This window comes from Orycteropus afer, unplaced genomic scaffold (genome assembly GCF_000298275.1).
Source record: "Orycteropus afer afer isolate SDZICR_OR568_19922 unplaced genomic scaffold, OryAfe1.0 scaffold00319, whole genome shotgun sequence".
Lineage (NCBI taxonomy): Eukaryota > Metazoa > Chordata > Mammalia > Tubulidentata > Orycteropodidae > Orycteropus > Orycteropus afer.
The window spans coordinates 314855-328566 of NW_006921906.1; the positions used below are offsets into that span (position 1 = coordinate 314855).

Here is a 13712-nt window from a genome sequence, read left to right on the forward strand (position 1 = left end):
GAGGGATGGACACTGGGAAGAGGTAACTATGGGGAGGAAGTGGGAGGGGAGCTGTTGCATTGTAAATTTTGGTCAATGACATGTGACAAAATATCTGTGAACTGCTGTATGAAAAGTGAATCTACTCTGTAAATCTTCACCCAAATCAAAATAAAATTTAAAAAAAAAAAAAAAAAAGTTAGTGAATGGCCATCAAAGGTACAACTATTGGTCTCTACCCATATGAAGCAATGAGTGAAGAAAATCAAAGACACAGGAAACAATTAGTCCAAAGGGCTAACAGAGCATGTGAACCCTAGCCTCCATGATCCAGACACCAGAAGAACTGGATGGTGCCCGGCTACCACTATTACCACTCTGAAAGGGATCACAATGATAAGTCTCAGATAGAGTTGGGGGGAAATGTAGAACAAAACTCAAAATCATAAGGTTGGCAGTTCAAACACTCCAGCTGCACTACAGAAACATTATGAGGCAATCTACTTCCAAAAAGATATACAGCCTTGGAAACGCAATGGGAGTCTCTTAATCAGAATCGACTTGATGGCAGTGGCTCTGGTTTTTTTGATTTTATGCTCTTATTAAGGAGCTATGATCTTTGTCATGGGAGCTCTGGTGGCACTGTGCCTAAACCAGCTGGCTGCTAACTACTGGTTGTTGTTGTTGTTGCTGATTGCCGTCGAGTCGGCCCCGACTCATAGCGACCCCTCCTTGGGTTTCCGAGGCAGTATCACTACGGAAGTAGGATTGCCCAACCTTCCTTCCAAGGAGTGGCTGGTGGGTTTGAACCGCCAGCCTTCTGGTGAGCAGTCAAGTGCCTTAGGCACTATGCTACCAGAGCTCCTCTAACTACTGGTAGGCAGTTCAAACCCACCAGCTGCTCCGTGGAAGGAAGATCGAACAATCTACTTCCGTAAAGATGTATTGCCTTGGAAATCCAAATCCAATAGGGGCTGCTAAGACTCAGAACTGATTCAATGGCAGAGAGTTGTTTTTGTTTTTGTTTTTTAATCTTTGTAATAAGTTATATACCATATTTCACATTTAAGCATTTCTATAATACATTTAGGGAGCTCTGGTAGCGTAGTGCCTAAGGCATTTGACTGCTAATCAGAAGGTTGATGGTTCAAACTTACCAGCCACTCCAGGAACGAAGACTGTAAAATCTACTTCTGTAAAGATTTATCGCCTTGGAAACCCAAAGTGGGTTGCTATGAGTCACTGGTGGTGAGTTTGTTTGTTTTTTCTGGTATGCTCTTATTAGAACAATCAAGCATGTGAGATCAAAAGGACAGCATTTGCCCAGGGACAGAACTAGGAAGATGGGAGGGGATGGGAAGGAAGAACAAAGGGAAGAGGCAGGCACAGGGAGGAAGTGCGAAGAATGCTGTTACAGCATGAGGATTGCAGTTAATGTCAAGAAACAGAATGTGTATGTGTCGCTGAATGAAAAACCAATTTTCTCTATACATTTTCACTGAAACCAAAATAAAATTAAGAAATCATGCTTCTAAAGCACTTCAGTAACTAGAGCACACACATAAAAAATAAAGATATAGATTATCTAAATAACACAATAAGCAATCTTGGACTAACTGAAAAACTTCTGAACACTGAGAAGAAATACCCATTTTACTACCCACATATATAAAAAGACTCTATTATTTAACCACAATATTTACTAAGTTTAGAAACCATCATTTAATATTTTGTGAAGTTCAAAAATTTCCCTTATTTTCCTAATTTCTTAACTTGAAATGATCATAGTGGTCTATGAAAATATAATTACCTTTTGAGAGGCGAGCCTTTCAGTTTCATCTAAATCCAAAAACATGTCCAAATCACATCCTAATTTCCCAAAACTATTCACTGAAGAACCAAAGGGTCTGATGGTACAGTACGGAAAATATGCAGCTGCTATGTCTTCAATAAGAGAACAGGTAAGATGCCGTAGCTTAGCGTTCTCTTCTGTTATCTGGAATTCCTTCAATAGTGTGTTCAGCTGATCGTCTATCTAGCTGGGCAAAACAAAAACAAAAACTGAAATATAGAAAATGTACAAGTCACATAAAATATCTGTCATTTTACTTCCAAAGATTTAATAGCTTTGGAGACTTACCTTGAAAATATGCCCCTTTTTCCTTTAACGTTAAAAGCACATTTTTTAAAATGTCCTTTAAAAAAGCACTGAGAACCAGAAGAACTGGATGGTGTCCATTACTACCATTACTGAATACTGTGATCAATGATTCTACAGAAGAATCCTGATCAAAGGGGGTGGGGGAGATGCAGAGAAAAATTATAAATTCTCATGGAATCCAGACTTTCTAGAACCAATAGGCTGCGAGAACCCCAAAAAATATTGCCCTGATATAATCTTTACACCTTTAAACCAAAAATATCTCCTAAAGTCTTCTTAAAACCAAATAACAATTAGCTTAACTAGTAAAGAAAATCTGCCTTGAGCATGTGGCCTTTTAAGATCTATCTGTATGAGATCTGACTGACAACAGCAACTAGAAAGCCTAGATAGGAAACTGAAGAGGCAGTGAGTTTATGTTAGTGGAGGAGGAACAATTCAGAAAAGGAAAACGTAATCAATGTCACTGAATTGTACATGTAGAAACTGTTTAATTGGTGTACATTCTGTTGTGTGTATTCTCAACAACAAAAATAATTTAAGAAAAGAAAGAGGAGTAACACTAGCAAAATGAAAGTTGGTTAGAATTTAAATGTTCTCTTTTCCTAAACAATGAAGTGTTTTAGGAAAATGAAATTAGTGAAATGTTCCAGAAGAGGTCAAAACCACCACCATAAAATGAGATATTTTATACTAAGTAGGAAATAAAACAGAAAAAAAAACCTGTTAAAGGATAAGACACACTAAAACAAGCAATGATGCAAGCAATTAAGGCACAAGATCTCTGTTCCTTAGATTAACAATCCTGTACATTCTTAGAAGATCTGTATTAGATCATATTTTGAAATCATGCACTGAAGTTGAGTATTTAAAGGAAAAATCAAAGCCTCAAACACTCTTCTTTGAAAACATCATTGAAAATAACTAAACTAAGCATATAAGAAAAATATTAAATAAAAGTAAAGGAAATATACAAGACTAGAAGCAGAAATTTTAAAAATAAAGATTCAAACCAAAAAATAATTTAGATAAGTAAAATTATGTACTGATTGGTTGAAAGGACTACATTACCTAAATTTTTGACAAGTCTGAGCAAGACAGTCAAGATAAATACAAACAGTATTAAGACAGAGAAAGGAATTATAGCCAGTAAAAAGTATTTTTAAAATGTCTAAAAGAATATTATATAAAATTTTATGTCAATATGTTGAAAAGATAAAGAAAATCTGAATAGTTCAAAGACTAAAAACTTTGGAAGGATACGGTTACCTTGGAATACAAATGGGGCTGGGCAGGGACAATTACAGTTTTCATACAACATATTCTGAATGATTTGGAGATTTTAATATGAACTTTTATAATATATAAAATAGTAACACACACATATGTATGTATGTGTGTATATAAACATAAAGGGTACTTGGATGGTACAGTTTATACTTGACCACTAGCCTAAAGGTTGGTAGCTTGAACAAAACCAGCACTGCTGTGGAAGAAAGGCCTGGCAATCTGCTTTTGTAAAGATTACAGCCAAGAAAATCCTATGGAGCAGCAGTTCTACTCTGTAACACACAGTCTGCCATAAGTTAAAACCAATAGCAATAGGGTTGTTTTTTTTTTTTTTTTTTTTTTGGTTATATACACAGACACATACACTTTTAAATGTTGAAAAATTAAGCCTATAAACTTACACTGTCTGCATAACAAAGTAATTCAAAAAGCTTCTTGCTTGAAGGAGGTGATTGATTACAACACTGTATGGAAGACTGTTCAGAAGTCTGGTTTAAAGGATTCTTCAACTTTAAATTGAAGAAACGCGATCTGAATGGAATTGCAGCCTCTCTGCGCAGGCTTGGAGTACAAGCTGCATCCTGCAGTGAAGCTACACTTTCCTTTTGGCAAAATTCTATAACAGCATGGAGACCCTATATCAAACACACAAGGAAAAAAAACACATTTCATTACCATATTCTTTAAAATATTCACTTTTTTCATTTACAAATGATACATTTCTACCACAAGCATGGATTTTAATCATTACTAACTAGATTAAAAAAATGATACAATAAAGACATATTAGTCAAGAGAAACTCAAAAGAACAATGAAATAGAAAATTAAAAGACAAAACAAAAATCCCCTTTAAGACAATTCAATTGTTTAAAATATTCCAATAAAGGAATCATTCAGTTATAAAATACTTTTAACTATGTAGTACTGCTGTGAGGATTTCTACTCTGATGTCCAAAAAAACTCATTAAAGGAATTTAAATAAGATATCTCAAAAGAAAGAGTATTTCTCCATATTGCAAAGAGGCAACAGAACAACAACAAAAAAACCTGAGGATCTTTATCCTTCAAAAGCATGAATATTAAGTTAAATTGCTCTTCAAATACTTACAAAGTTTTCATAGAAGAAATGATTTTTAATAGGGCCATGTTGGGATAAATATTTGAGAAACTTTTTTTCACTCATTTTATCTGGGCAATTTATTAAAACAGTTCGTTGAGCCTGTTCTCGTCTTTCTTTTTGTACCTCAGAGAATCTCTTTTGGAGAATTCTGTCTTCAGAGCCTATGAATGAAACAAAAACATTGCCATCACACACACATAAAATTTAAAGCATATTTTGATAGCATATGCAAAGATTTTCTATCTAACTAAAACCAACCTCATCCTAATTTTATCCTTCTTCTCTTCCTTTATAATTAAGCTATACTACTTTTAATTTTCATTTTACCATTCTCCCACAACTAGAAATGTCTTTCTGTTGTTTTGTTTTACTAGACTATAGATAGTGCAAAAAACGAAGAGGTTCACCAAACTTTTAAAAGTAAAAGAACAAAAATACTCATTTAACACTTCCAAAAATGCACACACACAATCTGTGTAAATTGTAACATTTCAAACCCTTAAAGAAATTGTTGCAAATATGAGTGTAATTAGACAATGAGTTAAAAGTTTAAATTATAAGAGGAAGTTACTGTAAGAACTTCTCTTCGTCAGAGGTCTTGATCTGGCTCAAACAACTGACAAGTATCAACCATCATGTGGCTGCACCACAGGGAAATCAAAAAATTTAAAACCTAGCTGCTGCCCATGAAGAGGTCATGATAATTTTACTAAGGAAACAGAGGGTAATTTTTTTTTCATTTAAAAACCACTTCAGGGGTTAGTGACTTCACAATCACAGGGAATGAAAAACAGAGCTATGATAGGAAAGAATAAAATTTTCATAATTCACTGGCCACAAAGGAGTATCAACTAGTGAACTAGAAATAAGGGGAAAAAATCATTCATGTTCTAAAAGCATAATTAAAGCCAAACACTGACTTTCAGCAACAGTTTTTTTCCATCAAGATATTTAACATCTAGCTGGGTGGGTTAAAGAGCTCAGTGTATCTTTTAAAATTGTAGAATGTTATATTCCAGAAATGATAAACTAGCAAAGCTGCTATCAATACCCTCAACAATTACTCAAAAGCGATTAAACAGAATAGAAAATGTAAGTAATACATGGAAATCAGCTGAGACTTTTAGCTTCATGTTCTATCAAAAGGTTACAAAAGTGGTATGTCAAAAGTATAGGGTTTCTACCAAGTGTATCTGTATGTTCTGTAAGAATTCCCAGGTATTAGCTGCTCTTCAGGTCTGGAATTGAACCTACTCCTGTGGCTTCCAGCCAAACAAAAGACAGGCATATGAGGTGAACATTTATCTAGGTAGATATACTCCCTGGAGAGAAGAATCATGGGAGAGCAGAAAGGCTGTGTATGTACAGAAAGACAATTCAGGGAGCAGGAGCACACGGAGGGAAAGACACAGGGAAGTGATAACTATGTGGAGGAAGTGGGAGGGGAGCTGTTGCATTGTGGTAAATTGTAGTCAATGTCATGAGACAAAGTGTATGTGAACTGCTGTATGAAAAGTGAATTTACTCTGTAAACTTTCAGCGAAATCACAATAAAAAACTTATTTTAAAAAAGTGATAGGTCAAAGAGATACTCCAAATGCTATATACTGATTTTAGCAAACTCTTAGACGTTCTCATGAATGAGATAAAAGAAACGGAGGTTAGGAACAGTAGAAGCTGGCTGAACACTAAACTCTGTCCTAATTAAACTCTCTGGCGCAGACCGACTCAACATTTTGAACAACTGATCAAACATGTATTAAGCACATTTTCTATGCTGGCTATACTCAGTACTAAAACCATCTCTGTTAAATATGCACCCTCATGCCAATTCTTTAACTTCAGACTCTGATTTTGGGACTATCATCGCTGCAATAGCCTGTGTTCTAAACAGGGCCCATTCACTCTAGTCCTGTTTTTCTCTAGCCACTTTATACATTATTGCCAAAGTGAAACTTATAAAATGATCTTTAAAAAAAAAAGTCATATTCTTAAACTTCCCTGTTTCCAACTGATCAACAGCTTCTTCAACACTGTCTTCAACATAAAGTCTAAATTCTACAGAATGGGCACAGCATTGGTCATCTGGTCCCACCTCCCCCTTCAACGTCAAAATTCTGTTTTCTTCTTTTGCATTTGTCACTTACGTACTGTATGATACACCTATGAACTCTTATTCCCTCTGGCTGAAATGCTCATCTTCCATTTTCTGTGCAGAAACTCCCATTCACACGCCAAATTGTGGCTCAGGTCTGTGAAGACTTTTGATTCTCTAAGAATAAATTAATCTTTCCAACCTCTGTATTGCCTCACTTTAAACATCTATAAAAGACTCAATTCGCTGTGTTGTTTTATTTAACATCAATGACTTCCATAATGAGGATAGGGAATATTCTTATTTAATCTCTGTCTACAGATAGACTTTCTTCCAATGGATCCCTATTTCTTTCTCTTATGCTATATGCTAAGCCTAGAGGACCTCATCTGTTTTTACAGTTTTAATTGTTCTTAGCTGCCATCTTAAGCTCCCAACTCATGGACACAGTTGTAATTACTACTTATCTATTCTTGATTGCTTTTTAATTCTGAGTCTAGACTGAGATCTATCTGCTTATTTTAAAAGCAAAGTCGAACAGTATAAAATTTCATAAAGTAAAAGTATAAATATTCCCCCAGTTCTCTTTCCCTAATAATGTTGTTGTTGGGTGCCGTCAAGGCAACTCTGATTCACAGCGACCCTATGTGCAACAGAATGAAACACTGCCCAGTCCTGCACCACCTTCACAATCCTTGTTATACTTGAGCCCATTGTTGCCACCACTGTGTTAAACCATATAGTTGAGGGCCTGCCCCTTTTTTTTTTGCCAACTCTCCACTTTACCAAGCATGATATCCTTCTCCAGAGAATGATCCCTTCTGACAACATGACCAAAGTAGGTGAGATAGTCTGGTCATTCTCGCTTCCAAGGAGCATTCTGGCTGCACTTCTTCCAGGATAGTTCTTTCAGCAGTCCTTGGTACTTTCAGTATTCTTCGCCAGCACCACAGCTCAAAAGCTTCAACTCTTCTTCGGTCTTGTTTACTCATTGTCCACCTTTCACATGCATATGAGGTGACTGAAAATACCATGGCTTGGGTTAGGTCCACCTTAGTCTTCAAAGAGAAGTCTTTGCTCTTTAGCATTTTAAATAAATCTTTTGCAGCACATTTATCCAAAGTTAATACATCGTTTGATTTCTTGACTGCTGCTTCCATGGGTGTTGGTAATATGAAATCTTTTCCACCTTTAATCTTTTGTCCATTTACCATGATGCTGCTTATTGTTCCAGCTGTGAGGATTCTCATTTTCTTTATGTTGAGGTGTAATCCATACTGAAGACCATTAGGTTTTGGGACTTACCTTTCCAGGTATTTTCAGAGCAAATAAAAACGTAAGTATCTCTCCAAACATAAAAAAAAAGAAAATTTATACAAGTGAAATAATTAAAATCATACTATACAGTCTAGTTTATGACATATACTTTAAAACTTTATATATTGGGGACATCTTTCCATGTGAGTCAATAACTCATTTACTTTAACAATTATGTAAGTATTCTTTATGTATTTAGATTTAGCATAAACCCCCTACTAATATTTAGTAGCCAACCCCCTACTAATGTCTAAGTGGTTTACAAGTTTTTTCACTACTACAAACAATATTGCACTACCATCTATATACAATATTTTTACACATTTATGCAACTTGTCTTCCTGCAGCTGAATTGTTAGGGAAGAGCAGGAATTGAGTTTGAGACTGAGACAGAAAAATTGATAAAAGATGGAATAACATGCTTGAGAAGATGGGAGAATAAAGCACGGACAATTCTGGCCTAAACAGCAAGAGGTAATAATATAGACATGACAAAGTTGTGTAGAAGGGGAAGAAAGCTGTGGTAGTTTAAGTATATTGCCTTACAAAAGGCTTATCAAACCTATAAATGACACTAAGTTGAGAGGAATATGCACTAATATTTTATGACATACTCAGATTTGCAATGGTCTTGACAATACACAGGCATACCTTGTTTCACAGATAATGTGTTTTTCTGGGTTTTTTTTTTTACAAATTGAAGGTCTGTGGCAATCCTGCCTCAAGCAAATCTATCAGTGACATTTTCCAACAGTTATGCTCACTTCGTGCATCTGTGTCACATTTTGCTAATTCTCACAATATTCCAAACTTTTTCATACTGTTAGTACACACTTAATAGACTACAGTGTAGTGTAAGCATAACTTTTGTATGCACTGGGAAACCAAAATAATTCACGTGACTCTCCTTATTGCAATATTCACTTTTTTGCGATATTAGCTTTATAGCAATAATTGCTTTATAGCGGTATTTGCTTTATTGCAGAGGTCTGGAACTAAACCTGCAAAATCTCCAAGGTGTGCCTGTAATAGAGCAACAGTTGAGGCATAAAATAACACAAGAAAAATTAAGAGTAAACACTGTCTGCTTTTACAACTTAAGGAAAAAAGGACACATAATGGTGTGGGGGGGGCACAACAATCTAGCAGTTCATTTCAGAGGCTAGGAGTTTGATTCAATGAAAGCTCAAAATGAATCAAAAGAATGCACAAAAATGGTGTGGCAGTAGTGTCTGACTTCTTCATCTGACTTCACAAGGTGGAAGGAGAATCACAATCAACAGCCCAGTGCTGATTCTCATGAGGCAGAGGTCAGACATACCTCCTATCTCCAAACTATCTATCAATTCTGACTCCAGCTATCCCTCCCACCACTGTCTACTTCTCCACTGGGTTCAATAATTTGCTGCAATGGCCACAAAGAACTCACAGACAATAGTCAGTTATAGGGTTTATTAGGAAATTAACAGGTTACAATTCAGGATCAGGAACGACTCAGGATACAGTTCTCCCCTCTGGACAGCTTCTTCTCAGCTGTACCCATAAACAGTCTCTCTGGCCCTTCGCCTCTCAATCTCACCTCTACTCTGCGTGGGCCAAGTGTTAGAAAGCTCTTTTAGCTCTGCCATAAGTGTCCAGAGGCACATCACTCTGCCAGCAAGCCTCCTGCCCAAAGGTACTCAGCTCTCTCCCTCTATGCTTTGTCATCTCCACTGCAGCCACCTCACTACATGAGCCAGAAAGCCCATAGTGCCCTCTCATGTCAAGTCTCCTGGTCTGCTGCTGCTTCTTACCATCTCTGGTATTACAGCTTGCTCTCTCTCTCCTGGGTCAAGAAGGTTCTTGGTGCAGGGACCTCAGGTTCCTAAGGACATGCTCCATTCTCAGCTATTATTTCTTGGTGGTAGTGAAGTCTCCTCTGCCTCCAGGATGGTTCATTTTAAGCCTAGCAGGATGCCAAAACTGACCAATCCCCTCATTATGGTTCCATATACCTTACTGACATGGTCCACTTCCACGTGGTCCTTATTTGCATTATTAGCAAGCTGTCTAATCCCACTGCTGGGGCACAAGTACTTTATTTGAGAGTTTGCCCAATCATTTGGTGGGAGTTATAAGGCTATGGTGAGAAAGATCACATAAAAGTGATCCATGGGTGGACAGATGGATGGTTGGACAGGCTGAACAATTAGATGTATTTATGCAGGTGGAAGTGTGCCCATGACCATGTACAGGGTTGGCAGACAATGTTTCCACAAGTGTATCTGTATGTTCTATAAGAATTTCTAGGTATACAGGAGAGCTGACAAGGGACAGGCTGTAGTCACTTCTTGGCCATAGCCAGCCACCAAGAGGAAACAAACAGTTAGACCTGTGGGCTCAAGATCATGGTCCCAGGGGAAAACACGCTCAATTGGCATAATATACTACACAAAAACATTGTTCCACATCCTACTTTGGCAAGTAGCGACTGGGATCTTAAAAGCTTGCAAGCGGCCATCTAGATGCAACATTGGATCGCTTCTCATCCAGAGCAAAGAAGAATGAAGAAAACCAAAGATGCATGGAAACAATTAGTTCAAAGGACTGGTACACCATGCAATTCTCAGCCTGTACAACTATGAAACCAGAAGAACTAGATGGTGCCTGGCTACTCAGAGGGGAGAGCTATGTAGGAGATCCTGGATAGAGTGGGAAAACAATGTAGAACAAAACTCAAAATCATTTAAGAAAAAATAAGAAAGGGACCAGGTTTGCTGGCATGATAGGGCCTGGTGGATACACTGAGATTATGGCCCCTAGCTGTCTTTCAGATCTGGAATTGAACCCACTCCTGTGGCTTCCAGCCAAAAAAAAATATAGGCATATGAGCTGAACATTTACATTAGGTAGATACACTCATTGGAGAGATCAATAATGGGAGAATATTAGGGTTGTGTATGTACAGGAAGACAACTGTACAGGAGTGCATGGGAAGGAAGGACACACACAGGGAATAAGTGACTAAGGGGAAAAAGTGGGAAAAGAGCTGCTGCACTGTGGGAAATTGCAGTCAATGTCATGAGACAAAGTGTGTGTGAACTGCTGTATGGAAAATGAATGTGCTCTGTGAACTTTCACTCAAATCACAGTAAAAAAAAATGAAAATAAAAGTGATCCACAGCACTGCAGAATGTCTTAGCTTTTGGGGTAGCAGTTGGGAGAGAATACATATATCATCTAAGGCTTCACTAATACAATTATTTTAAAAAATCCAAATTCAAGGGGTAATAGCTATTCTTTACTACTTACTGGTCAGACCACATATGGAGTAGTTATTAATCCTCTACTCTGTATATGATGGATATGAAGGGCAATAATTAACCAGGTAATGTCAGAGAACAGTAACAATAATGAAGAGTCTAGAAACTATGATATAAAATTACTATGGAGAGTTATAGTCTGGAAAAGACGAATGAGAATATGAATGAGATCATCAAATATATAACTATAAAACACTTTATAGTTTTCCAAACACTTTCACATATATACTTTCTTCTGAACCTCACAACATTTTGAGATAGATAGGGCAGGTGTCATCACAATTTTATAGATGGAAAGACGGCACACGGTCAAATACTTAATAAACTGGGAAGCCCACTGTATTGTTACCTACTGTCTGCATGCCTGGTGTCTGTTCTTCTTGTTTTGGTAACAGTGCATCCCTGGTTACAGGAAATCACTCAGTATAGCTGTGGTGGGGCTGTCAATGCAGTTATCCTACCCATCCCACTTATTGCATGCCATTAGCTAGGCCAGGGCTGTCATACTATTATGAATACTATATCCTCCAAATGGTGGGCATATGATAGATTAAAAATGCTTCCCTAGAGTTTTTCAAATTCAGGTAAAAGATTATTTTCTTCATCTATTTGGAGAAAACCATAAGCATGTGCACATAGATCAACTAGTGGCCAAGCCTACCCCCCTCCACAACCACCTCCAATGTGGAAGAACCTGAGATAATGAGGCCATCAAACAACAGCTGAAGAAAGAAACAATTCTTCATACTATGCACAATGATCTGGCTGACCCTAAGGCAGCATTATTTTCTTCTTTCTGGAGTTCAGTTACATGGGGCCCATACATCTTCCCTTTCCACTTAAGCTAATCTGCGTTGTTTCTGTCATCTGGGTCTGAAAGAGTCCTGAGTAATACATACATGCTTATTCTACATCAGAGCTCTTTCTACTACAGCAAGCTAAAGGACGCTTAGGTGAAAGCTATTGCAAAACTAAGATAACAGATGAAAATAAGAAATTAGAAATTGCATTCTTATAAAGATTTCCCAACAAGTAAAGCCAAAACAAAACTGCGATTTATGAGACAGGATGTTCCCTGTTAGTAAAAAATATTACTGATCAGCAACGGCGCAGGCCTAAGGGTCCCCTATGAGAAAAGAAGCGGCCAGGACGCAGCCTCACACTCTTGTCAAAGTTTCCACCGCCTTTTTCACAAGCCACACATTCGCCCGCGACCTCAGTGTGTTCCCCGCTTCCCTCGCCTGCTGTGGGTCCAGGAAAAGAAAACCGAGCACACGGCGCCATCACCTGTCTCCACGTTCCCAGATGGCTGATCCTCTTTCTTTAGGTCGGCGGCTACAGTTCCTGGACAACTGAGAAGCCTTTGAATAGGACGGTGGATTTGCCCCCTTCCCTGGGCACATAGGGGGACGCGGGTCAACAGTGCCACGCCGCGAGCCGCCATTGTAAAAGCAGCAAAAGCGCAAAGACGAAAGTTCACCGGGTTCCTGCGCATGCGCTCTGAGGAGAAAAGAATGGGAAGCTTTAAGGGTCAAATTAGGCGCGAGACGTTCATTTTGGGCAGCAGCAGCGTTATGCCATCGAGACCGATCGGGTTCATAGCGACCCCTCGGTGTCCGAGGCGGGGACATTAAATCGAGATAAAAATTAAGATCCCTGAGATTTCAGACGTACTTTGTTTCTACTCTCCCGCAGTTCCCTAGATGAAAATGCCAATAAAGAGAGGGCCACAGTATTTTTTAAATTCACGTCATAAACATAGACCTGCAAATACAGAACAAGGTCCTGAGGGAAGAGCACTGAATTGAGAGTCCAGAACCGATCTAGACCTTAACTTTATAGGCAAAAAAAGAATCAGCATAGGCTGATTTTAAGCGCTTGCATGTCCAATTCAAGTCTCACGGTACCATTTGCCTCAGTGGTAAATAATATTATTCCCATTTTTACAGAGTTTAACGTACACATCTCATTTACTTAATTCTCTTCACAGAAGGAGAAACTAAATGATGCTGAGAAGTGACTAAAAACAGGTCTGTTTTCCAACACTATATAAAAATGACCTATTCAAAACAGATTTGGACACTAGAGAATCTTTTATGAAGTATTATCACTCTTCTAAATGTGTGGCTTTGCCAAATGATTTATATGAGTGGTTTAGTTTTCATTACATTTTTTTTTTTGTTTTTCTTCTGTTCTCTTGAATAACCTCTCCAGGAGAATAAACATCTCTGACTTGGAAGACGTACAGCAAGAGTGCTCCTCAGAAGCAAGAATAGGGAGACGTCGTCTCACATAGTCAAACGTGTTATCAAGAGGGACCAACCTCTGCGGCAGGACATCGGGAATGGTAGAGGGTAAGTGAAAAAAAGGGAAGATCCTCAACAAGATGGATTGGCACAGTGGCTGCAACAGTGGGCTTAAACATTGTGAGGATGGGGCAGAATCGA

The 13712-nt window shown here is 38.0% G+C and overlaps 1 protein-coding gene across 1 annotated transcript in view; it reads right to left on the minus strand.

Annotated features, from left to right (window-relative positions):
- Positions 1 to 12709, minus strand: part of LOC103206463 (mitochondrial poly(A) polymerase) — a 55949-nt gene extending 43240 nt beyond the window's left edge. The window contains exons 1-4 of the mRNA XM_007951917.2: positions 12553 to 12709; positions 4540 to 4712; positions 3832 to 4065; positions 1790 to 2014 (exon numbers count right to left, since the gene is read on the minus strand). Of these exons, the coding sequence (XP_007950108.1) occupies positions 1790 to 2014; positions 3832 to 4065; positions 4540 to 4712; positions 12553 to 12709 (789 nt within the window). The remainder of the gene's footprint in view (positions 1 to 1789; positions 2015 to 3831; positions 4066 to 4539; positions 4713 to 12552) is intronic.
- Positions 12710 to 13712: the final 1003 nt, after the last annotated feature.